The sequence below is a fragment of the Leucoraja erinacea genome, chromosome 6 (genome assembly GCF_028641065.1).
Source record: "Leucoraja erinacea ecotype New England chromosome 6, Leri_hhj_1, whole genome shotgun sequence".
Lineage (NCBI taxonomy): Eukaryota > Metazoa > Chordata > Chondrichthyes > Rajiformes > Rajidae > Leucoraja > Leucoraja erinaceus.
In genome coordinates, this window is record NC_073382.1 from 69,262,390 (window position 1) to 69,287,289 (window position 24,900).

The 24,900-nt window shown below is 39.0% G+C and overlaps 2 protein-coding genes across 4 annotated transcripts in view; one reads left to right on the forward strand and one right to left on the reverse strand.

The window, feature by feature from the left end:
- The window catches only part of LOC129698275 (centrosomal protein of 57 kDa-like), a 39,057-nt gene extending 24,236 nt beyond the window's left edge, over positions 1-14,821 (forward strand). For all 3 annotated transcript variants that reach the window (XM_055637321.1, XM_055637323.1, XM_055637322.1), the window contains exons 9-11: positions 1,814-2,055; positions 6,652-6,796; positions 12,926-14,821. In XM_055637321.1, the coding sequence (XP_055493296.1) occupies positions 1,814-2,055; positions 6,652-6,796; positions 12,926-13,153 (615 nt within the window). In that variant the 3' untranslated portion in view covers positions 13,154-14,821. The remainder of the gene's footprint in view (positions 1-1,813; positions 2,056-6,651; positions 6,797-12,925) is intronic.
- Positions 14,822-20,224: 5,403 nt separating this feature from the next.
- Positions 20,225-24,900, reverse strand: part of mtmr2 (myotubularin related protein 2) — a 50,870-nt gene continuing 46,194 nt past the window's right edge. Inside the window, exons 13-15 of the mRNA XM_055637324.1 lie at positions 24,596-24,709; positions 24,124-24,300; positions 20,225-22,296 (exon numbers count right to left, since the gene is read on the reverse strand). Of these exons, the coding sequence (XP_055493299.1) occupies positions 22,135-22,296; positions 24,124-24,300; positions 24,596-24,709 (453 nt within the window). The 3' untranslated portion in view covers positions 20,225-22,134. The remainder of the gene's footprint in view (positions 22,297-24,123; positions 24,301-24,595; positions 24,710-24,900) is intronic.

Sequence of the window (24,900 nt, forward strand, 5' to 3'; positions counted from 1 at the left end):
CACCTATTGTCGCACATGTGCACATTTCACACCTGACCATCATTAGACTAGATCTGCATGTTGGTCCCATTGATCGATGAAAAAAATTGCTGTCAAGAGAATGACAAGTAGGCCTTTTCATTTGATTGATTAATGTATGTCTTTGTGTTATTACTTTTTAGTTATAATATAACTTAAATAGTTAACAAATCTTTTTGGGTGATATTTACAAGCATTCAGTTTCATTATTGATCCTGGGATGGGCCTCAAGCTCTCAAAACTATTCTAAATTTGCAGCCCGCAACTGGAGATATGAGACCATCACTTGCCACAACCCCTGTTTTGATTTGCACTCAACTGAGCCTATCTAAGCAGCTGGGAGCCACCATCACGGTGGAAGACTGACCAAGACAATGGTGGAAGAAATAATGTGGTACAAGGATCAGCAAAAGATCTGTACCGTTATTAATTAAAGACCCCATAATCAAACTTGAATTAATAATTTTCAGACTCCTGAAAAATATGGCGACTTCACAGAGAAGGATAACATTAACAAACTCATTAACTTTCTGAAACTGGGAATGTGTGGATTTTTCAAATTGAATCGTGGAAGTGCTGAGATTTTTATTTTATATTCTACCTTTGCCCATTCTTGTGAGATTCTAGATTTCTTGTCGTCAGTTAAGACATTTCATTGCAGCAGTTAGCCATTCTTGCAAAAAGATGATCTCAAAATATTGATTCAAACTGAAAACGCTAGTCTTTCTTCTAATTTGAGGGTTAATTACCACACTCGCATATTAAATTGACAAGTAAAGATAGGCAGGAAATGATTCCTTACCAAAATTGGTTTTGAGTTTAAATAAAATAAATTAATGCAAAATGTGAGTGAAATTCATTTGCTCACAATGTGCCAAAATGTGCTTCAGCCAAATGTATGTTTGAAATAATGTTGCTGTTGTTATGAGATTACAGCAGTCAATTTCTCCTTGGATCCCACTAACAGGAACTTTTTTTTAGGTAAAGTGATTTTAATTAAGGAATAAGTACTGGTAGGACATCCACTTGACTCCCTAATATTTGAAACATTTTAATTTAGTCTTTATGTCCATCTGAGAGAACAGATAGGACCTTAGTATATTACATTTAATCTGAAGGTTGATGCCTCCAACAGCATGGCCTTTCCTCAGTACTGCACTGGAATATTGATTTAGGTTACGAAAGAACAGAAAAATAATGGAAATATTTAAATTTCCATCAACTGCAGTGTTTCTTTCACTTTTCAATTTCAATGGATTATTGTGTTTCAGTCTTTTGAATGGAATTGAATCCACAAGTAAACATTCTATGATCAGGTTGAATTTTGCCTTGCATAAAAAATATACTGAAGAAGAGTCCCGAACCGAAACATCACCAATCCACTTTCTCTAGTGATGCTGCCGGACCCGCTCAGTTACTCCAGCATTTTGTGTCTATCTTTGGTGTAAACCAGTGTCTGCAGCTCCTTTTTATTACAAAAAATAAACTATTTGGTTTACTTTTCCCCCCCCACATGCCTAACTTCCAAATTGTTTTGTAAACATATTTATCGTGCATACTAACTATTGCCATGTGTTGTTTGAAAGGAAAGCCTTTGTTTCTTTTTTCTTCAAAAATATTTGATGGTAATTTAATTTAAACATTTTTATTAAACATGTAAACTGTTTTAAAGTTTAAGATGCTTGTGTATGTACCTATTATTAACTAATGTCAAAAACAAATGTTGGTTTAAAATCAATTGCATCCAGCTTTTACGAATTTTGTTTTAAATCTTACTGTTGCCTTTGTCTTTCAGTCAGCTAGTCCAAGTCATTCAGTCCGTGCCAATGTTCAGCATGTATTGCATCTGTTGAAGCAACATAACAAAATCTTGTGCAATGACCGGGTGGTCAGCGAGCAGCCAATGGTCAAAAAAAGAGTCTCCAGAACTGCCAATTCAATGAGTGAAAGTTCTACTGGATCTATTATATCTAATTCCCATGAGTTACTGTCTGAACTGTTGTTAACATTACAAGATGAATTTGGACAAATGAGTTTGTAAGTATTATATTAATCTACTGTAAAATATGCATATTAATTCATTGTTGTCCGTTTGGAATTTTATAGCTTCATAATGTTTAAATGTCTATATTTCTAGTATTACAGCATTCAAAATGTGATAAATCATAATATTATTAATTAAGATTGACACAAAATGCTAGAATAACTCAGCAGGACAGGCATCATCTCTGCATAGAAGGAATGCGTGACGTTTCGGGTCGAGACCCTACAGACTGAGTCAGGGGCGAGGGAGATACAGAAATAAGGAGGTGTAAAGTATTAAAACAAGACAAAGGGGATGGAGATCAAGGAAAATGTAGAATAGGTCATTGTTAGAGAATAGAGAAGATAACAACAAAGCAGATAAAATGTAAGCGAGGACAGTCAGACAAATCGGAGAACTGGGAATGGGGGAGGAATGGAGAGAGAGAGAGAGAGAGAGGGAAGGCAAAGGGTTACTTGAAGTTGGAGATCAATATTCATACCGCTGGGGTGTACACTGCCAAAGCGAAATATGAGGTGTTGTTCCTCCAATTTGCGAGTCAGAAAGATCAGTGTGGGAATGGGAGGGGGAGTTAGTGTATAGCAACTGGGCGATCAGGTAGGTTTAGGCAGACTGAGCAGAGGTGTTTGGTGAAATGATGCCGAGCCTGTGCTTGGTCCCCCACCGGGGAACAAGGGCTGAAGACGGCCGGGCGTGGAGAGGTTCATCGGGTCACAGGCCTTTGTGTCTGGCTAGAGCTCTCCCTGGCCAAGTCCGTGGTCCCTGCCTGTTTCAAAAGACCCATCATTGTACCTGTGCCAAAGAATGCCTCCCCAGCTTGTCTGAATGACTACCGTACGGTGGCCCTCACCTCGGTTGGTCAAGAAACACATCTGCGTCTTCCTCCCTCGCAACATGGACCCGCTACAATTCGCATACCGTCCGAACAGATCCACGGACGAAGCGGTCTTCCAGGTTCTGCACGCCGCTCTCTCTCACCTTGACAGCCAGAAGGGGGGCTATGTGAGGATGCTGTTCATAGACTTCAGTTCAGCCTTCAACACGATAGTCCCCACCAGACTTGCCGAGAAGCTACTGGAATTAGGGCTCAACACTCCCCTTGTGTGCCTGGGCCCTGGACTTTCTCACCGGCATGCCCCAGGTAGTCAAGATGGGAGGAAATACATCGAAGTCCCTCACCCTGAGCACAGGATTGCGTCCTCAGCCCCCTATTGTACCCCCTGTACACACATGACTGTGTGGCTAGTTTCAGCTCCAACTCTATCATCAAGTTTGCTGATGACACTGTGGTGGTGGGCCTGATCTCAGACAATGATGAGAAGGCCTACCGGGAGGAGGTGGCTGATCTAGCACTCTGGTGCCAGGATAACAGCCTCCTCTTGAATGTCAAAAAAACTAAGGAGCTGATCGTGGACTTTAGGAGGGCACATCATCCAAGGACGTACACTCCATTGAGGATAAATGGGGATACTGTGGATAGGGTGAACTGTTTTAAATATCTGGGAGTCCACATCTCAGAGGATATGACATGGACATCACATGATGCAGCACTGGTGAGTAAGGCAAGGCAGCACCTTTACCACCTCAGGCAATTGAGGAAATTCAGAGTGTCTCTGAGGATCCTCCAGTGCTTCTACTCAGTGGCTGTGGAAAGCATCTTGTCCGGGAAACATTACAATCTGGTTTGGGAACTGCTCTGCCCAGGACAAGAAGGCTCTGCGGAGAGTAGTGCGTTTGGCCGAACGCACTATGGGAATTACACTCGCCCGCCCCCCCTGCAGGAACTATACATCAGAAGGTGCAGATCCAGAGCCAACAAGATCATAGGGGACCCCTTCCACCCCAGCAACGGACTGTTCCAGCTGCTACGGTCAGGCAAACGCCTTTGTTGCCATGCTGTGAAAACAGAGAGGATGAGAAGGAGTTTCTTCCCAAAGGCCATTAGGGACTGTAAACTTCCATCTCACCAGGGACTAACTTACTGAACCAATTTACTGTTGTGTGGTGGCTCTTTAAAATTGCTGTTTTTTCTTTTTTTTTTTTTTTTCTCCCCCAAATATGTAATTCCTGATTCTGTTCCATTCTGTTTTGTAGTTTTTTTTTTTGCACAATCCGCAAGGATTGCCACTTTTCATTTCACTGCACATCTCGTATGCGTATGTGACGAATAAACTTGACTTGACTTGACTTGAGCTGGTTGCAAAGGCCCTGACCATGGGTGAAGAAAGAGGAAGATGACTGATGACTGATGCCTTCCCTCACAGTGGGAAACCTTGATTCCGCTGTGGGGGATGTTCATATTAAATTCTATCGTGTATTGTGCTATTTTTTATTCGTATGGCTGTATGGTAACTCAAATCTCATTCTACCAGTTGGTGCATGTGACAATAAATGGAACTTGAACTTAACCCTAGTCCTATCCCTAACCCGATCAAGAATAGATGATGATGAATATTTTAATTATTAATACCTACCGTTTAAAAGTATGTTCATTTCAGGTTGATCCCCCATTAAATAAATATGCCGGCTTGCTATTTCACAAGTAACCATCGGGACATGCGGTTTTCCGGGAGGGGGGGGGGCATCGAACATCCGGAACCCCCCCCCCAAAACACTTTATTCATTTAGGGTTTAATCGTTATTTATGAGGATTATTTTATTAACAATATTGAAAAAGAAGAAATGGGATAGAATTACGGATTTTCCTTATATACAGCATCAAAGTAGCGGAACACCAAAGAATCGCCCTTTAGTTATCTCCATCACGTGGCACACCCAAACTTGATCATCTCCATCATGCTGGGTCATGTCCGTCACATGAGTATTTTATGCTCATAATGTGTAAAATAATACAACAATGACCATAATTATGAATTGTAATTGATAAATGAACAATATGCTTCTGCCTATTCATCTGAAGTTGATATTGTTTTAGAGGAAGTTAGTGAAAAGTTATGTGACGGTTACCATTCTTGCTGAAAATCGCCACTTTTTTCGGCAGTAAACTGTTACGAAGGTTAAAATCAATGCGTTAGACTGAAAGTTTTACAGTGTTGTTCATCATAAAAATGCGTTGGATATGACTGACTGCAATGTGCAACCTGGAAATAGTAGAGGAAAAAATGAATTAAATTCTCTTAAAGATTGCGCCAAACATATTTTTCCCACAGTAGAGATGTTCATCTATGTGAAACAACTTTCAAAGTTGTAAAAATGTAAATTTTATAATCGAGTTTCCAGAAACTTCAAGGGAGACACTTACTGAAGAATCACCCATAAATGGTGGGACAGGACAACTGCAGGATTGGGGATGTGTCCTAAGTACATGGATTAAATCTTAAGTAGCTGGCATACAACTTTTGTCATTTGGAGAAAATAGCATAGAATATAAAATCATGTTTAAAGAATGGAATGAATTTGAGTGGACGGGATCAAAATTCATACTTGATTCATTTGATCCCACCTGAATTTAAGCAAACGTGGTAATCAAGGAATGTAAGTGATAGAATTGAATGAAATGTTATCATATTAAAATAAAAGTAACAAAGTGGAAATGAGCAGATTGGGAAATTGTTAAAAAAGAAACAGACTATCAGGCAAATAGTACGGGCAGCAAACGTGAATATGTGTGTGTGGGGGGGGGGGGGGGGGGGGGGGGGAGAGAATTGAAAGGTGCTGAGCTGTAACAGGGAGAACAAATCTGAGGTTTGAGGTTAATGCATACAGGACTATCACAGAAAAGGGAAGGCATTACATTTTTTGCTCTGTTTTCATAGTGGAGTGAGAAGAAAATAACAGATAATCTTTGAAAAAAGGCAGGGCATTTTGTTTTACTTCTGATCATGCTTATTTTTGTATATCTTGAGGGAGGTTGGAGGCTAATTTTATCTCGACTATGTTTTTAGATAGTGTCTGACATATCACCGTGTTAGATCGAACTCAATGTTTTGAAGACAGATACAGGATGGCCAATGATTAGTCAGTAATTTCACAGAGATGCACTGCTAATTACTTTTTAAACTTCTTCAGCATTTCTGCCCAAAATCTCTTTCATGTAGTAACATTGGTCCTCTTTACAATGTGTACCCGATCCCAGCAACCTCTTGAAACAGCCAAGCTGCTTCTGGACTTGTGCCTTCTTCCCCTATATATGTGGTGCATATTCTTCTGGAAAGCAAAAAGCAAGTTTTCTACTATGTGCACTTAATTCCAACCGAGTACTTTAGAGGTGGGCATGGCAATGGTGGAGAGGAAATGAAATGTGATTAGCAGTTATTCGGCTTCTGTCTTGATGGATAGATACACTTCTGGTGGGGTGGACATGTGGATCAAAAAACAAACATGTTTTTCTCTCTATGCTTATCTCCTGTGTCTCTTAACTACTGTTGGCTTTAGATTACATGTATCAGCCAAGGATGCAGACACATTGCATGGTGTTCCTGATGTTGTTTCTGAATCCTTTTGTATCCTGTGCCTTTCTCGTGCTTCTTTTACTGAATTCTGCTCAATGAAAGCAATGAGTCTTCATATTAAAATTAAATTTGTTTTCGTACAGCTAATAAATGCGATTTTTACTCTTTTTGAACTAGTGAGCACCATGATCTGGTTAAACAAATCCATGAAGCAAAAACAAATGCAATGAGAGAGGACTTGGAGCGAGAGTTAGAAGCGTTGGTGAAAAGAATGGAAGCAAAAGGAGATCAGATTGCTAAAGTTCGCAAACATCAAGCATCAGTAAGTGATTTATTTTTAAGGATTTACAAAGTAATAATAATTTATAATAATAATAATTATTATTTTGATAGAGCACTTTAAAAACAAACATAGCTGCAACAAAGTGCTGTACATCACTAATCATTGACAAAAAAGTTAATACACACCAAAAATAACAATCAAAAGAAATAGTAGGAAAAGACAAGTAAAATAAAGAAACATCAAAAACACCACAAACAGAAGCAAAGCCTCAGGCATGGTCAAAAGCCAGGGAGTACAAATGTGTTTTAACACTGGATTTGAAGATGGACAGTGAGGGGGCCTGTCTGATGTGCAACGGCAGGGTGTTCCAGAGTGCCGGAGCAGCAACAGAGAAGGCTCTATCCCCTCTGAGCCTCCGACTAGACCTCGGTACCTCCAGGAGCAGCTGACCAGCTGACCTGAGGGACTGGGCAGGAGCGTATGGGTGGAGCAGCTCAGAGAGGTAAGGCGGGGCGAGCCCATTCAGAGATTTAAAAACAAATAACAGTATCTTAAAATGAACTCGAAAGTGCACCGGGAGCCAGTGTAGGGAGGCCAGAATTGGCGATATGTGCTCCCTCTTTCGAGTCCCTGTTAAAAGGCGAGCAGCAGCATTCTGAACCAACTGGAGACGAGCCAGTGAAGAACGAGCAACACCAAAATAGAGCGCGTTACAGTAATCCAGCCTAGATGTAATAAAGGCATGGATTACTGTCTCAAAATGCTGCCGCTCGAGAATGGGCTTCACCTTCGCCAGCTTCCTTAGGTGAAAGAAGCTGGACTTAAGTAATTTAATTCTTTTGACCCAGAAAATAAAGTTGCTACTTAATTTATCAATGGTTTGATTTCTGGGCTCCATTAATTTTAATTTTACTAATTTCAGCTGCTATAAATTGTTGCTGTCAGGAGACACCAACATCTACTTATGCTTTCCCCTGGTCTCCCTTAACTGGGACTTCTGTTTGAGATTTGTGGATTATTTGCAGAATGAACTAAATTGTGATTCCTTCCATGACCGAATACAATGTTAATACCAACCTGCCTTGAACATGAGCAATGATTACCTGGCTGAGGGTTGTAATTTTTTTGTATTGAAGGAAAGATTTTAAAATAAGATATTAAAAATAGTCTCTCATTACATCTTGGGGGTGATTCGTCCCTCCTGGCTTGGAATTTCACGCGGCTCTAAGTTTCTGCACTGTTTAAATGAGTTGAGAATTATTGTTGTCCGTTCTTTGTTCTTCAATAAAGTACTGTTTCTTTGAAATTCAAGTACATTTCAACTTTGTACAATGTTTGCAAAATAATCATACCAATATTTTGATGTAGAGAAGAGTTCTTACGCTTTAGCTGGTAATCTTTCACAGTTGCAAACTTTAATAACAAGCAGCTACCTTGTAAAAATCTTTACCTTCAGACTTAATGATGCAGCTAGGGAATAATGTACCTTCATTTTAATGAGGAGGTGCCAAATAATATTTAGAGGCTTCTTGCTATGTATGAAAAGTTGGAAGAAGAAAGGAATAGTGCATTTTCTTAGAACTGGAAATTCCACAAGAATATAACATGCACAAGTTGCTGCTTTCAAAATCTTTGGGGAAGACTGGGGAAATGTACACAATTAAACTAACTCCTTCAAGTCTGGCGACGCAGGGGTGTACAAAAGTCCAGATGACAAGGCCATGAAAAAGGCCAAAAGGGACTTTTGCTCGAAGCTGGTGGATGTTCAGCAACTGTGGCAGGGCTTGAATGCCATCATCTCCTACAAGGCAAAATCAGGGGGCAGCTCAAGCAACAGCGAAGCATCACCCCCTGACGAGCTCAATGCATTCTAAGCAAACGTTGATAGGGAGAACATTGACGTACCTTCCCGAGCCCCCATATGCCCTGACGGTATTGCAGTCACACTCAAGAGGATGACGTCAAAAGACCCTTCAGTGATGAAGCCAAATTTTAGTTAAAAATATAAGAAGATATTAAATTGACTTCTGGGCTAGCTTACAGCTTATATTTAGTCTCAAATTAGGCTTGCCTTAGGTTGTGGGTGTGAGATAATAAATCCTATAACATTGTCTCCCAAGTGACAGGCAGAGGAGAAGCTATAGAGATAGCTGGTCAAATCTTTAAAGTGAGATGCCATAAACCAAATGACCTATGTTTATGGGGGAGGAGGCGATAGAGGAAGAGAGAGAAGGAGCTAGAGATATCTTTGAAGCAAGAGGCGATAAAGCAGATGGCCTATGTTTATGAGGGACCAAGTGACAAAGAAGATATACAATGTTTTTAGTATATCTTGTACCATGTAAACAAAAGGCCTTTGGTGTGATGCAATCTGTGGAAACCTTTTCCTGTACCTCTGACATGATTAATGTCTGTGGAATGTGCTAAGGGGACAAAACAAAACCCTATTTAAAGCAATGTAATTCTGTTGTTCAGAGAAGGTGGCTGAGCACAGTCAAGTGTCTGTGTTGGTCACTTGACTGGAGCTCTCCCTCCCTTCCATCGGCCGATGTTAAGTAAAGTTTTGAACTGGTCTACCAAACAGTTTGTGTGGTGTCTGTTTATTAAGAAGCGAACCTGGTTTAGTAGTTAAAATAAGTAGCTTTTTCATCAGCAGAGTGAACCCTCGGAAAGCATCTGGACCTGATGGTATATCCGGTTGCGTACTCATAACCTGTGCAGACCAACTGGGTGGAGTTTTTGCAGACATTTTTAACCTCTCATTACTGAGGTCTGTGGTTCCCACCTGCTTTAAGACGGCATCAATAATCCATGAAGAGTAAGGTGACGTGCCGCAACAACTATCGACCGGTGGCACTAATGTCCCGGGCTGCGGAGTTTGAACCGGCCCGTTTGCGGAGCACGGATTCAGCCGCGGGACTTACCTGCCATCACCCGGCGGGGCCACAACATCGGAGGCTTGGATTGCCTCAGCGCAGAGGGAGAGCAAGGAGGGAAGAGACAATGACTTTGGGACTTTAAACTGTGTTGAGTGTTTGTTATTTATTCTATGTTATGACTGCAGGCTAAACCATTTTGTTGCACTGAAAAGTGCAATTTATGACAATAAATTGAATCAAATCAAATCAAATGAAGACCCGTAAACCTGTGTATATCGACAGGCCAATGGTGGAGTAAGTCAAAAGCTTCAAATTCCTGGTTGTGCATCTTTCATAGACCCAGCACTTTTTATAATGAAAGCACATCAACGCCTCTACTTCCTGAGAAAATTATGGAGATTCGGAATGTCGGAGAGGATTCTCGTGAACTTTTACAGGTTTACAGTAGAAAGCATATTGACTAGTAGCATCGTGGCCTGGTTCAGCAACTTGAACGTCCAGGAGCGAAGAAGACTGCAAAATGTTGTGAATACAGCCCAGTCCATCGCGGGTTCTGACCTCCCCACCATTGAAGGGATTTACCGGAAAAGACAGAGACGTCATCAGAGACCCACGCCACCCGGGCTACACGCTCATTTCACTCCTGCCATTGGGAAGAAGGTACAGGAACCTGAAAACAATAACATCTAGGGTCAGGAACAGCTTCCTCCCTGCAGCCATTAGGCTATTAAACATTACAACCTCAAATAAGCTCTGAAGTACATAGACATTGTTATTAGTGCACTATTATTGTTTGTTTTGTGTGTGTGTGTGTGTGTGTACTCGCACTGAACTTTCTTTTCTTCGTATTGTTTACAGTGTAATATATTTGCATATTCTGTTGTGCTGATGCAAGTAAGAATTTTATTGTTCTATTTGGGACATATTACAATAAAACACTCGTGACTCTCGAATATGTAACCAGGATTTGGAAAATGCAAAATTAATAATTTGTATTCATTTCACTCCAACTGCAATAACTACTTAATATTTGCCGTTAACATGTCTGTTCATATTGAAAGTTCTATACTTGGAGTTTTTCCTCATCACAAAGATATTGTCTATGTTAATTTTAGTAAGTATTGTGGAAGTGTAGAAAGTACAGCAGCCAATCTGAACGATTGGAGACGGGCAACATCACCCCTAGCTCGCCGGCTAACAACACCGCCAACGCTCTGGCTAGCGAGGCTGGAGTGAGGCACACCGCTGGGGATGTGCACACATTCTCGGTGTCCGAGCATGACGTGAGGAGGGCGCTGATGCGTGTGAATACGAGGAAAGCTGTAGGCCCAGATGGTATATCTGGGCGAGTACTAAAGTCTTGTGCTAATCAGCTAGCTCCAGTGCTCACCACAATATTCAACCTCTCCCTGGCCAAGTCCGTGGTCCCTGCCTGCTTCAAAAGATCCACCTGCCTGCTTCAAAAGATCCAGTGCCTAAGAATGCTTCTCCAGCCTGCTTGAATGACTACCGACCGGTAGCCCTCACCTCGATAGTCATGAAATGCTTTGAGCGGCTGATCAAGAACTACATCTGCGCCTTCCTCCCTCGCACCATGGACCCGCTAGTTTGCATACTGTCTGAACAGATCCATGGACGATGCGGTCTTTCAGGTTCTGCACACCGCTCTCTCTCACCTTGACAGCCAGAAGGGGGGGGGGGGGGCTATGTGAGGATGCTGTTCATTGATTTCAGTTTAGCTTTCAACACCATAGTCCCCACTAGACTTGCTGAGAAGGTGCTGGAACTGGGGCTGAACACGCCCCTGTGTGCCTGGGTCCTGGACGTTATCACCGCCAGGGCCCAGGTGGTCAAGATGCGAAGACATACCTCCAACCCCCTCACCCTGAACACAGGATCCCCTCAGGGTTGTGTCCTTAGCCCCCTACTGTATTCCCTGTACACACATGACTGTGGCCTGGTTCATTTCCAACTCCATCATCAAGTTTGCTAATGACACTGTGGTGGTGGGCCTGATCTCCGATAACGATGAGAAGGCCTACCGGGAGGAGGTGGTTGATCTGGCACTCTGGTGTCAGGACAACAGCCTCCTCTTGAATGTCACAAAAACTAAGGAGCTGATTGTGGACTTTAGAAGGGCTCAAAATCCGAGGACGTACATTACACTGGAGATAAATGGGACTACTGTGGATAAGATGAGCAGCTTTAAATACCTGGGAGTCCACATCACAGAGGATCTGATATGGACAACACACACTGCCACACTGGCGAGTAAGGCAAGGCAGCGCCTTTACCACCTCAGGCAGCTGAGGAAATTCAGAGTCTCTCTGAGGATCCTTCAGTGCTACTCTGGGCTGTAGAAAGCATCTTGGCCAGTAACATCTCGATCTGGTTTGGGAACAGTTCTGCCCAGGACAGGAAGGCTCTGCAGAGTAGTGCGTTCGGCCGAATGCACAATGGGAACTACACTCACCCCGCCTGCAGGACCTATACACCAGGAGGTGCAGATCCAGAGCCAGCAAGATAATGAAGGACCCCTACCAACCCCAGCAACAGATTGTTCCCGCTGCTACGGTCAGGCAAGCGCCTCCACTGTCACGCTGCAAAAACAGAGAGGATGAGACAGAGTTTCTTCCCACAGGCCATCAGGACTGTAAACTTTAATCTCACCAGGGACTAATTTACTATTGTGTTGTGTCTTTTTATTTTTCTAAAATGAAAATACTGGTTCTGTTCTGTTGCTTTGCACAATCCACAAGCATTGCCACTTTCATTTCAGTGCACATCTTGTATGTGTATGTGAAAAATAAAGTAGACTTTGACTTTGAACATAGCAAGTTCTCACAAACGAGAAAATATTAACAAGATAATCCATGTTGGGAATTTTGACTGAAGGATAGTTATTTGCCTGCATGTTTTTCAAATATTGGTATGTGTAATGGGGCATTGCACCATTAATGATTAGGACATTGTGATGAGGTTTTAACCTTGTGATCTCTACTGCAATAGGGACTGTAGACAGGACACAAGTTTGAAATCTTGCCTCAAGGTCATCATCACATGGTGCAGCAGTCTGTTACACGGGAGAATCTATATAGAGCACAGTGCACTACACACGGGCGTGGAACTTGACTACCAAAAACTGTTACCTTGAGCTAGGATTACTACCAACTGAATTGTGGTTTACATTTCAGATCATTACGTACTATAAAGGATTAGGAATGAATAATATTGAAATCTTGCTGCTTTGTTTCTGTAGTTGATTAAAATTCTTTTTTTTTCCTTTTAGCTTAAATTCCAGGAAAAAGTAAGGAAAAGACATTCTGCTGGAGGAGCGACAAATCAGAAAAAAACCCATGCAAGTGAAGTGCAAGTTACAACAACTGTAACAACTAAAGGGAAGGATGCTGTTAAAGTACGACAAGGAAATAAAAACAAAGGAAGCCTTTGCTTGTTAAGGGATATGCAGACTATACAAACCACCCTCCGAAAAGATGATGTGAATTGGGGTTATTGAAGTCGTGTAGTTTTATCAAAGTGGTGTGAATTTAATAATTCTGTACCATGCTTGTTTACAGCAGAAGAATGTGCATTTTATAACTGGTTCTTCAACACTTTCTGACATCAACCATTTTTGGTTATACTAATTTAAAATTCCTTAATCTACTCTTCAGAAAAAACATATTGAAAGTTATTATATGACTTTGAAGGTGAAATGCCAAGATCCATACAATATATTTATAAGAACAACTTGTGGGCCACTGCATTGCTGCAAGGATATCTTTCAATTTTCAGTATTACATCTGTGTGTGTTGTTCCAAGTTGCAGGTGTCCCTCAGCTGGGAAGATGAAACAATGAATCCGAGATTAATCTTGGTAGTCTATATGTTGGAAGTACATCTCTTATAAATACTGCCTGTCATGGCTATGCATATTCTGATGTCTTGGTCAATTTCATGACAATATGGACAGAAGTTCAGCAATGCTTTTAAATTTTAAGCTGCAACTGAACCTGAAGATTTTATTTTAAATGACCTCCAGATTGCTATATTTACTCAGGGAAGTCTATCCAAATAATGTTTTCAAAAGATAAGCTCAATTAAAGTGACGATTGTTTTTTTTTTACTAAACTCAATTGCAGATGGTTTTCTGTATAAAATATGTAGAATTGTTGATCTGGTTTAAAAAATTTTAATGGACCATGTCAATATTTTATATTTCTGATGCTGCTGTTCAGCAGCAAGTTAACCCCTCAACAAATACTTAAATAATAAATCTACTTTATCATTTTGTATGTTTTCTCGGGTGACTGTCAAATTATACAACCTGTTGCTTCTAGCACTTTATTAATTTATAGATATTTTCATTAATTAAACCACCCAAAACGGATGTTTCCAGGAAATGCATATGTAATGTTTTGTGTGCTTTAATTAGAGTTGGAACAAGTTTCAACTATTTTAAACTCTGTTAAGACAAAGGAATTTGGCTTGTATTGGACCTGTTTTACTTACAAGATCCCTTATTTCTACTCGAGGGCTTTGTACATACAAAGCCTTATCGGGTAAATTCATTTTATTAGTACCAAATGCATCTGTAATTTTCCTTTTATTACAGACATCGGGTACATAAATGAATTGAAAAATAAATATGGGTTCTGGATTTATTTCGCTGCATTTTTTGAGAAAACCCTTTGCACTCTGCAGACATGTAGTAAATTTTACAAATAATTATTTAATTTTTGTTTTGATCTCAGTATAAGATTTTTCTGAAGCATAGTATCAAGTAAATGTTACCTCGCATGTTTTATACAAAATCAATGACTATGAAAGTTGTCATCACCGTGATCTTAATAGTCACTTGGCTGGTATGGAATGTAATATTTGCCTAATAGCATTAAGTTAGTCAAGTGGCTGGATTCACAAGATATTTTTTTGAACAAACAAGGTTACTTGGTTGCCAACGCAGCGTGCAATGTTCCATAGTTAACAGTACATACGTTTCCTTTTAAGTTGTGATGAGGTTGCATTTATCCCAATACTTTTGAGACCACATTTGATCACCTACTTGCATTGAAGCTATTTGCTTAGCTCAAGCTTGAATCTGCATTTTTTTCACACAAATGTGTAAATTATTTTACTTAGCATTGTGATATTATTATGTGAAATAAACATTTTTTGAATGGGGACTTCTAGTATGTCAAGCGTGAATTCAAGGTGTTTTGCCACAATGACTGGTGCAAGGAGTTTAAATGTAATTTTGGTTATGTGAGCTAGTTTTCACATTTTAATCTGCAAAATACATAATGCTTAATGGAGCAATATCCTAGACGTTTAAATCTCACATGGTGGTGCTGCCCTCTAGCATTTTGAACTCCAATGTTCCATTAGCAATCTTATTTTTTTGTGTGTGGAAGTGCTACACAAGTACTCTTATCTGACTCTCTTTCACCATTGGCCTACCAACTCCATTGTAGTGGTGACAGGCCTGCCTTCATCAGATTAAATTAACCCCCACCCACCAAAATGTCTCAACTTCAGACTTTTGCTATCTTCCATTGTTTTTGTTCTTATAAGTATTCACCCGTGTACCACAACTATTTACTTACAGCCGCACTCCCTCAGCAATAAATAACTTCATTTGCAGTTCTTTCCCTTTCTGCATCATTTCCTCATATAACTGGAAATCTGTTGCATTTAGAATAATAAACAAATGAACCTTCTAAAATGTAAACAGATATGTTGAGGATGAGAGCAGTGAAGCACAGAATGAGTACTGGGTGAGGTGCATGAAATGGAGGACAGAGCAAGATAAAAACAGAAAATGCTGTAAAAAAACAGTTCAGGCAACATCTGTGGAAATAGAAATAGTTCATATATTTGGTTGAAGACACAAAGCATGGGGGGGGGGGGGGGGATATTTCCAGGTAGAGAGGGTGGGGGAGGGAGGGTAATAGATAGAACAAAGAGAAAGAATGGTGAAATCATATCCACTAGTTAACTAACTGGCAATTAACTCCTTTGTATAAATATATTACAAATGTTACAAAGTTCAGATTCAGATTCAATTTTAATTGTCATTGTCAGTGTACAGTACAGAGATAACGAAATGCATTACAACATGAAGTTGAGATATTGGCCAGAATATGCAAGTGAAAAAAAGACACAAAGTGCTGGAGTAACTCAGCACATCAGGCAGCATCTCTGGAGGACATAGATAGGTGACGTTTCCCATCAGGACTTGTCTTCAGACTGCAGTTGCTGTCTGTTCCACCGAGTTACTCCAACACATTATGTCTTTTTTATAAACCAGCAACTGCAGTGTCTAAAAATTGTAGACAAAAGAATAGTCCAAATATGCAATGGCTTCAACAGACCTAGATAAAACATAGGGTGTTGTCCTTTGAGCTTACCTTGGGCCTTGCACCCACACAGGTCACAAAGAGATCCAAATGCGATGGCAAATTAAAGCAGCAAGTAACTGGAAGCTTCGGCTCACTCCTGTCTCTGCACTTCCATTCCACTCTTTCTTTGGTCACCTACATTTCTCCAACCATTCCAAAAACTCAAGGAACAGCACATCTTCTTCTGACTGGGACAGTTACAGGCAATGTTTCTTTTAACTCAATTGAACAATTTCAATAGTCAACGTTTTTTTATTATCATGATCTCTGCAATTTAAAACATAACTTGTCTTCATCACTTTACTGTTAATGAGGAAGGGTCCTTGACCCGAATCAACTCCATCTTTATTCCCACTGACACTATTGAATGCTTCCAGCATATTTTTGTCAGGCAAATGCAATCACAGATCATTAATTTGCTAGAATTGGCAGTAATAATTCAAGTTCGCCAAAGAAGAGCTGGGGAGGGGAGGAGGATTGAAAGAGTTAGTCAGGGTAATAAATAATGTACGTAGCCCATCTCATGTAATTCTTTATTAATACAGGACATGGTTTAAAAAAAAAAAATACAGTGCACTTTAAAAGGAGCTGTACTCTAGTAACTAATAACTTGCTTCTACTATAGTAGGTGCAAAGTTAGGAAAATACTAGAATGCTAGCTGTTTTTAACCGTCACTGATAACAATAAACAAGACAATCTTATTTGTATAAGCCATGAACATGAACACAAATTCTCTGACTTTCGAGCCAAACTGAAAACAATCATTAAAAGTGGCACAAACATACATTTCCTGCTGAGAATTTGATGTTCAGCATTCTTATGGAATATTGAGATTAATCTGGAATATTTAACCATGCTTCATTAAACCATAGCAGGTCAAGAGCACAAAAGTACAAAATGGCAAAACCAAGATAAGAGATTGATGTCAGAAAACATCACCTTAAGGAGGCAAAATTATTTATCCAAGAGATGAATGATCAGATGACTAGATTTCCAGAGCTTTCAGCAGAGAAGCCGAATGGCCTTCAAGAATACTTTGCTTTATTTGATCTCAGAACAGTTGTGCCCTTTTGGATTTAGCTGCAGTGCAATTAAGTGTTCTTTCTAAGAAAAAAAAGAATTAACATGTCCATAGAAATTATGACATTGTATTTTGGTACAACATATTTTGTAATGAATCAGTAGCGTAAATTAAGATGAGTGGGCTTTGAAATATGTCATTGCTAAAGAAAAAATATTTAGACAATTCTTCATCCAAATTTACTTTAAACTAGTAAGTGGAATAAACAATTAATTTGAACTTCTGCCCGCACCAAAGATGAGATGAAACGATGCTTTTAAATAAATCTGCACATTAAAGGACATTCCCAAATGTCATTCTGCATTGTCAGAAATCTAACATTAAAAAATCATAATATTTGCAAACTAAATGTTAGTTTCTGTATTCTTGTTTAGATATGTAGATAAATGTGCAGGGCATTGTAATAAATCATGTCAACCTTCCACATTATATGGCAAGACCAAGCTTGTAATTTATGCTTATTACTCAGAATGCAGTTTATTAAAGCTTTTGCTGGAATAGGAAAACTGAGCTGGTAAAAAATTAACTTCCCTACAATGTTTTTGTGATGTGTAATAGATCGCAAATTCTATTTTTGCAAAGTTCTATAATTCTATTCATAGAATTTCGGATAACCCACGTTAATTTTCAGTTGTTTTAAAAGTGATATAGTAATTTTATAGAATCTGTTAAAGGCCAACTCAGAATATACCATCCTACATTTTCCTTGATCATCGTCCCCTTTGCTGTTTTCACACCTTACCCTTCCATATCTCTGTCCCACTCTACCCTGACTCTCACTCGACCAGAAACGTCACCCATTCGTTCTCTCCATTGATACTGCATGTTCCGTTGAATTACTCCAGCATTTTGTGTCTATTTTCTAAATATAATCCTTCGACAATTTTCTTTTGTCTCCCATTGAGTGTATAGACACCCGTCACCTTGCGTGTGCAGTCACAGCATTGATTAATTAGGAGTTTAGTAATCCAGACATTTGGACTAACAACCCACCAGTTCAACGTTAAAATTGCACTAATGCAGCTGAAAATGGTAGATTATTAATCCTAATTTAGATTAATAATCTACCATTTTCAACAACTGGTTGTTATAACTACCACAAATAAATCCTACCAGGTCATTAAAATTGCACCCAGTTAATTAATGTCTTTAGGTTGTGGAAATCTACCATTCTGGCATGACTTTGTTCATAGTGAACTCCAAACCCATCCCTCATGGAAAGCTTAAATGCCTTATGAAATGGCCCCTCACTGGCAGTCTTATCTGCAGCACTTGAAAATAAGAAAATATCAGAACTTGAAAATTAAATAAAACCTTGGGGGATCCAGCATGGGGAAGCTGCCGAGAACTAAAGGGGACCCGGTCTGGGGGGCCACCAAGAGCAAAGAGACACCAGGCTAGAGGGAGGGGGTAAAAGAGGACAAAGAAGGCAGAGTCTTTTTTATAACTTTGTGGTGACTCTTGTGTGCTTTGAAAAAACTATTTCCCTGTACCTAGGTTCACGTGACAATAAAGTATCTATTATGTGGATGAAATTCATTTGTGTTTCCAAGATAGCTCTAAAATAGAGGGCATCAAATTACAATCCCTATTCAAAATTTGTGTCTTGATTTCAAGCACGGATCACTGGATAGTGGCTTGGGAGTTCTGATCCCAATCAAATTACCTTCCTTAACGCAAGGGCAAGGAGAATAATCGCATCTCTGCATAGCTTTGCTGACTCAAATCAGATAATTCAACATCGATCAAGGACATAGCCAAAGATCATTAGAGACTAACTTCAGAAAAAAGTGGTAAGCCTTATCAACTGGAACTGGTCAATATTAAGTTACAAAAAAGAAATTCCTTTCAGGATTTAACAGAACGTTTAACAAATCGGCAATTTCTTACATTTCTCACATTTATCTCCCGTACAGAATTTGGAAACGGTAATAATCCAAAATGTCCGATATATTAATTTGTCATATCTACACATCACATGGAAACCCAGTCCTAATAGTCTTCAACATCAAATTACACTCGATACCAGTACTTGTCTGGTAATTTTTTGTCTTCACTTTCTCTTCACCTTGATTTTTGAAGTCTTGTATTGGCCTATTGCTAGTGGATAGTCCATCATCTTATTACAGTAACATTCTGATAATCCAGAACTCTCAGGACTTTGTAAATGCCAGGATTTCTGGACCACTGTCTATTCCTCCCATTACCAGATCAACAATTACACAGTAGTATAAAACATTTTGCAGTGAACCAAGGTTAAAGGGACCATGGGAACAGGATCCCCAATGAATGTAAAAAGGAGAAGAAAGGAAGTGCAGATGCTGGTTTAAACCAAAGATAGACACAAAAAGTTGGAGTAACTCAGTGGGTCAGACAGCATCTCTGGAGAAAAAGAATGCGGAACATAACCCTTTTCACCAGAGATGCTGTCTGGCTGGCTGTGTTACCGATTTGTGTCTATCTTCGAATGTAAAAAGATTGTGCGAATGGGGCCCCAATCACTGCAGGAAACAGAACCACACCAAACCTTCTTCAAACAAATATTGATGTTGCATTTAACAAGTGATATGTAGTTCAGAATTGGATCATTTGAGCACTTCAAGCATTTACAGCCCCTAAAATATTCTTGCTTTCAAAATGTTATTACGCAAAAGTGGCCAATAAATTGATACTTTAAATTTAACACATCATCCAAGAAATTAATTTACACAAAAAAAACCATGACATTGAAAGGGAAAAAAACCCCATAATTAATGTGTTTGATGCTGCTTTGTAACAACATAATGGATCTCTAGCTTAAATTGGGAAATGGTCCTTTCAACCCAACTAGTCGAAGACAGTCAAATACACTTCTGACACCATGTGGCCACTGGTCATGCTTAAGTATTCTCCCAGAACGTTTACTCAAAAAAAGAGCCATTTAGCCAAAAGCAGCCTTTGCTCCAAGAAATTCAAAATATTTTCACACCAGCTCCCAATTACAATCCATGCTCCGTGGCCTACTTTAAAATATAGTTTACGTCATATCATAAATATTTTAAAATTAAGCTAGATAAATTAAACTTGTGCTTTAGTATTAATTTAAAAAAAATACAGGAAACCTGTACTTTGAGTATCAACTTTATTTCTTTGTGTAAGAACGAAATGCAGATGCTGGTTTAAACCGAATATAGACTCAAAAAGTTGGAGTAACAGGCAGCATCTCTGGAGAGAAGGAAAGGGTGACGTTTCGGATCAAGATGTCTGAAGAAGGGTCTCGACCCAAAACATCACTGTTTCTTTCCCTCCAGAGATGCTGTCTGTCCTGCTGAGTTATTCCAGCTTTTTGTGTCTTAACATTATTTCCTACTGGCTTTTTGGTGTTGTCAGCTAAGTAATGACAGTGGATTAACTAATTTTAGCCATTTGTATTTTATTGCAAAATCCTGTATTCCTTAAACCTGCAACCATACTTTCCAGCTTAAAGTAGATTCTACGGAAATTAATGCTTAAATGATGCATGGATAAAGCAAATTTAAATTATAAAAGCTAAAGTTCTAATATTCATTTTTCCTTTCAAAGCACTGCAGCTGCTAATTGTCTTTGGTGCTAATGATTCTGCAATCACGAGTAACCTTTCATGACAGACTGGCACTAGCAGAATAAATGATATCTGGAAGGTTAAGTAACACCACTGAAAAGTTTGGATGAAATGCAAAACTGTTAATCAGTAATTTTGCATAAATTGGCAAGAATTTAAACTGAAGACCAAACATTTGAAGAAAATCATCTTAGTGAAGACTTAAGGAGTCATTAATAATTTTCTTAAGAATCGGACAGACAATTACAGAATATTTGACAAATCTTTGGACGGTTTTCTAAATTTATGTCAGCAATCCCTGAAAATACATGTTCATACATTGCATTAGTATGATTACACCCTAGTAACATTCTCCCTGAAATTCAGGTTTGGTTTAATGTTTGAACCCAAACTATACATTTTGTGTTTCATAAACTTCTTTCCCAAGTTATTCAAAAAATACTAGACATTTTTATTAACATGTAACTAAATTTTCTAGTTTCAAAATGTGTATATGAGAATTCCATAATTTAACAAAATAACCTAAATTTTCCTCAAACTTTGCTTAAAAAATGCTCTGTTCAAGTACATTTGTAATGCCAGATTAAACAAAAAATATGGTTTACCGAAAAAGCAGCAAGATGGCACGTTACATTTCTCATGCGCCTTGGCATCAGGTCATGTGGCTTGGTCAATGGAAACCCAAATTTCATATTTTATCCTAATATACAATATATTATGGATAGAAAAATACATTACCATTTATAAGAATTTTAGCTGGACAGTAGAGATGTGAACCGAGTTGGAGCGCAACAATGATGGCAATATTTTGTGATACCAAAATGTCAATTTGATTTCGCTAAAATATAAAATTAAATTAGAAATATGTCTACACAGCATACCTTGGGTAAATTACCACTTTCAATCACAATAATCATACTTGCCCTGTTCAGTAGTCATTCTTTTACTTTCTAACAGTTTTTTTCATACATATTTTATTATAGTTTCTTATCCACCAAGTATGTTGAATTATCATTCTAGTTATCCTGATTTGTTAAAGAGAGGGATGAAAAACCCAGCATGGAATGGTTGGTAGTTGTAGTATCAAGCAAAAATGAGTATAAACCAACAGGTCTAAAACGTATGAACTCACTGGTTATTACATACAAGTTTTAGTGTTAATCTTAGAATTAAAGTTAAAGATGACAGTTAATATTTGTCAGTGCAATAAATAACATTTGCTTCCAAAGCAACAAACTAACCTCGCAACTTATCTGCTTGGAATTCTTGAATTATGTATCTCAATTAACAGTATCTTGTTCCTACAAAAAAAGTTATAATTTACAGTAAACCTGTTTATTTATGCTTGGGTGTACATGAGTATTTTTTCCAAGCACGAGAAAACTTTTGTAAATATTGCCTTCAGCCACTAGTATATCCTTTAACGCAGTCAATTTTCAAACAACAGTCTGCTCTGGTGTAATGGAACGTGGCGGTGAGCCCGCTTTCTCCGATGAAGAAGCTGATCTGTTGGAAAATTCCCTCTGCAATTCTTCTACTTTTTTCTGTAGTTCTGTTCGCTTTGCTAAAAGTTCCTTATAACGCTGATGAATAGGCTCCTGTATTCAGATAGGAATGGTTAATAAAAGAGTGGAAAAATCTATTTTGCCACTACAGGGTATTTGACTAAATTCATAATTATGCGTAGCTCCCCTCCCCTCAACCCCCATTAAATTGAATGCATTTGAGCAAATCTTTGAATAATCCAAATGCTTCACTGAAGTTTAGCTTATTTTATCATTTTCATTTCAAATAATTAATTTTTAAATGGATAATGAAAATAGTGCAACAATATTGTTTTGACCAACAACTCAGAAAATGGCTATTAAATTAGCAGTGTTGGGCAAGCAACTAATTTTTTTCCATGCGCATGCTAAGCAAATGGCAACAATTATTGTAACATTTAAAAGGGGTTCAGTGTAGCAACATATAGTGTGACTTACTGACCTAAACAGAATTCTAGATAAAGTTCCATGCTAATTTTGCAATTTTTTTTTTTTAATTACAAAATTCACCACCAAAGTACAGGAGATAGTGCAAGGGTCTAAAAACTCAGATAAAGAGACAGTTATTAGATCAAAAAGGTGGAAGTAGAAAAATGGAAATAAGGATGAAATTTCAAAGCACAGAGAAAAAATTTTTTTTTAATAAACTTGCAACATTAGCATGGAACTTTATCAAGAATTCTGTGTTTAGGTCAGTAATGGGCCTGTCCCACTGTACGAGGTAATTCATAGCTCTCCCGAGTTTAAAAAAAATCAAACTCGTGGTAAGCACGTAGAATGTACGTAGCAGGTACGTCGGAGCTCGGGACATCTCTAAGCGGCTCGTAACGCTAACAGCAGGTACTAGGGGAAACGCGGTAAGTTCGTGAAGATTTTCAACGTTGAAATATGTCCACGAGAGCCCCGAGTACCCACGAGCGGCTATTACCGTAATTCTCCGAGTTCGAATCAGGGGAAACTTGGGAGAACTTTTGAATTGTACAGTGAGACAGGCCCTTAAGTCTCACTGCCATTGTTGTTAAAAGTACAAATACAGACACTATTGCTTAAACCAGGAGCCTGCATCCAAAAGAGATGAATGTCACGTTTAGGGTGTGGCAAGTGGGGAAACATGTCAGTCCAGAAGTTATCACATCTCCCAGAAATTTCCCCCCATTGATATCACTACCTGGGCTCCGGGTCTGAATCACGGAGCCTCGTCATCTGCGCTTAGTTCTAAATTGAAATGACACAAAGTTCTGGATTAACTCAGTGGGTCAGGTAGCATCTCTGGAGAACGTGGATAGGGCGGGACCTTTCTTCAGATTTATTCAGTCTGCTGAGTTACTATAGCACTTTGTGTCATTTCACCTGAATACTAAGCACAGATGCCACTGTTCTGCACCAGTGAACCTTTCTTCACCCACTGCATGGTTGGGTTGAAGTGGCTGTTGTTGCGACTCACATTGTAGCATCTGGGGACAGAAACTTTCTTCAGGCCGTTGCCAACGATCCTTATGTGCTTGGTCACAGTGAGGCTCCTTTCCCTCCGCCTGCTGCCACTCCCTAGGTGGAATATGTTGGTGACTCCAGGGGAGAAGGAGGTGGTGGTGGAGAGGGGGGAGAGAAAGAGGCCATGTGACAGTGACGGGAGAAAGAGGAAGCAGCTGATGTTGAGCGGGGAACGGATAAAGCACTGTCCCCAGGAGCTACGACGTGAGCCACAACAACATTAGTGGCAACTGGTGCACCTTGCGAGTCGGGGGTGGCTTCGGAAGCTGGGACTCTAAGTGGAGGGGAGTCGGTGCTAATATCTGCAAGTCCATCCGCTATAACCGTTATAAAGGGATTAAAATGAGGGTTTACTGTACATGCAGTTATACCAAAGTACCCTGTGGTTACCTGTGGTCTCATCCTTGGGTTCCAACGGATATAGTAACCAATCCAGAGCTCTAGATGGCGCATGCTTGCCACTGGATACAACACGTGGTTAGAGTAATTCACATACAGAGGGTTGATAAACTCTTCTAACTGGCTGTTTACATATGCCCATAATGAAATGGTACTTTTTTGAAGTCCCTGAAAAAAATTAAGATTAATTATCAATTTTAGAAACATTTTCCATGCACATTTTCTACAAATATTTATATCCATAATTAAATGCTATATATCCCCTTTCTTTGTAAAATGTCAACACTTTAAATGAGAACACGGCAACATTGTTGCACACAATGGACAATATAAATGTTATATGTTAATTATTAATGTTGATTTTATTTTTATTTCTATTTATTTGTCACCTTTCTTAAACTCTGTACCATGATAACAAAGGCTAAATTTATGTCTGGAATTTAATCTTGCTGGTCAGGCTCACCTCGTTTATTCTTTGCTGTTCACTATTCAACAGGAATGTTCCAAACAAACAGCTATACAAATGGTCAAGAATTGTTATGAGGAAGAACTCATTAAACTCAAATGCTGTTGGGAACTAAGGAAATAAAAGTTAGTAGACATTCAATTTTAATTGACAGTTTTAAAATAAGCCAAAATTGTACCAAAAACTGGGCAAGCTGATTGGATACACGTTAAAATGGAAAGTCAACAATTCCAAACTGTTTCATAATATTGAGCTATCCAATTTTAACACACAAAAATAATATATCAGTTTCAAGTAAAGCA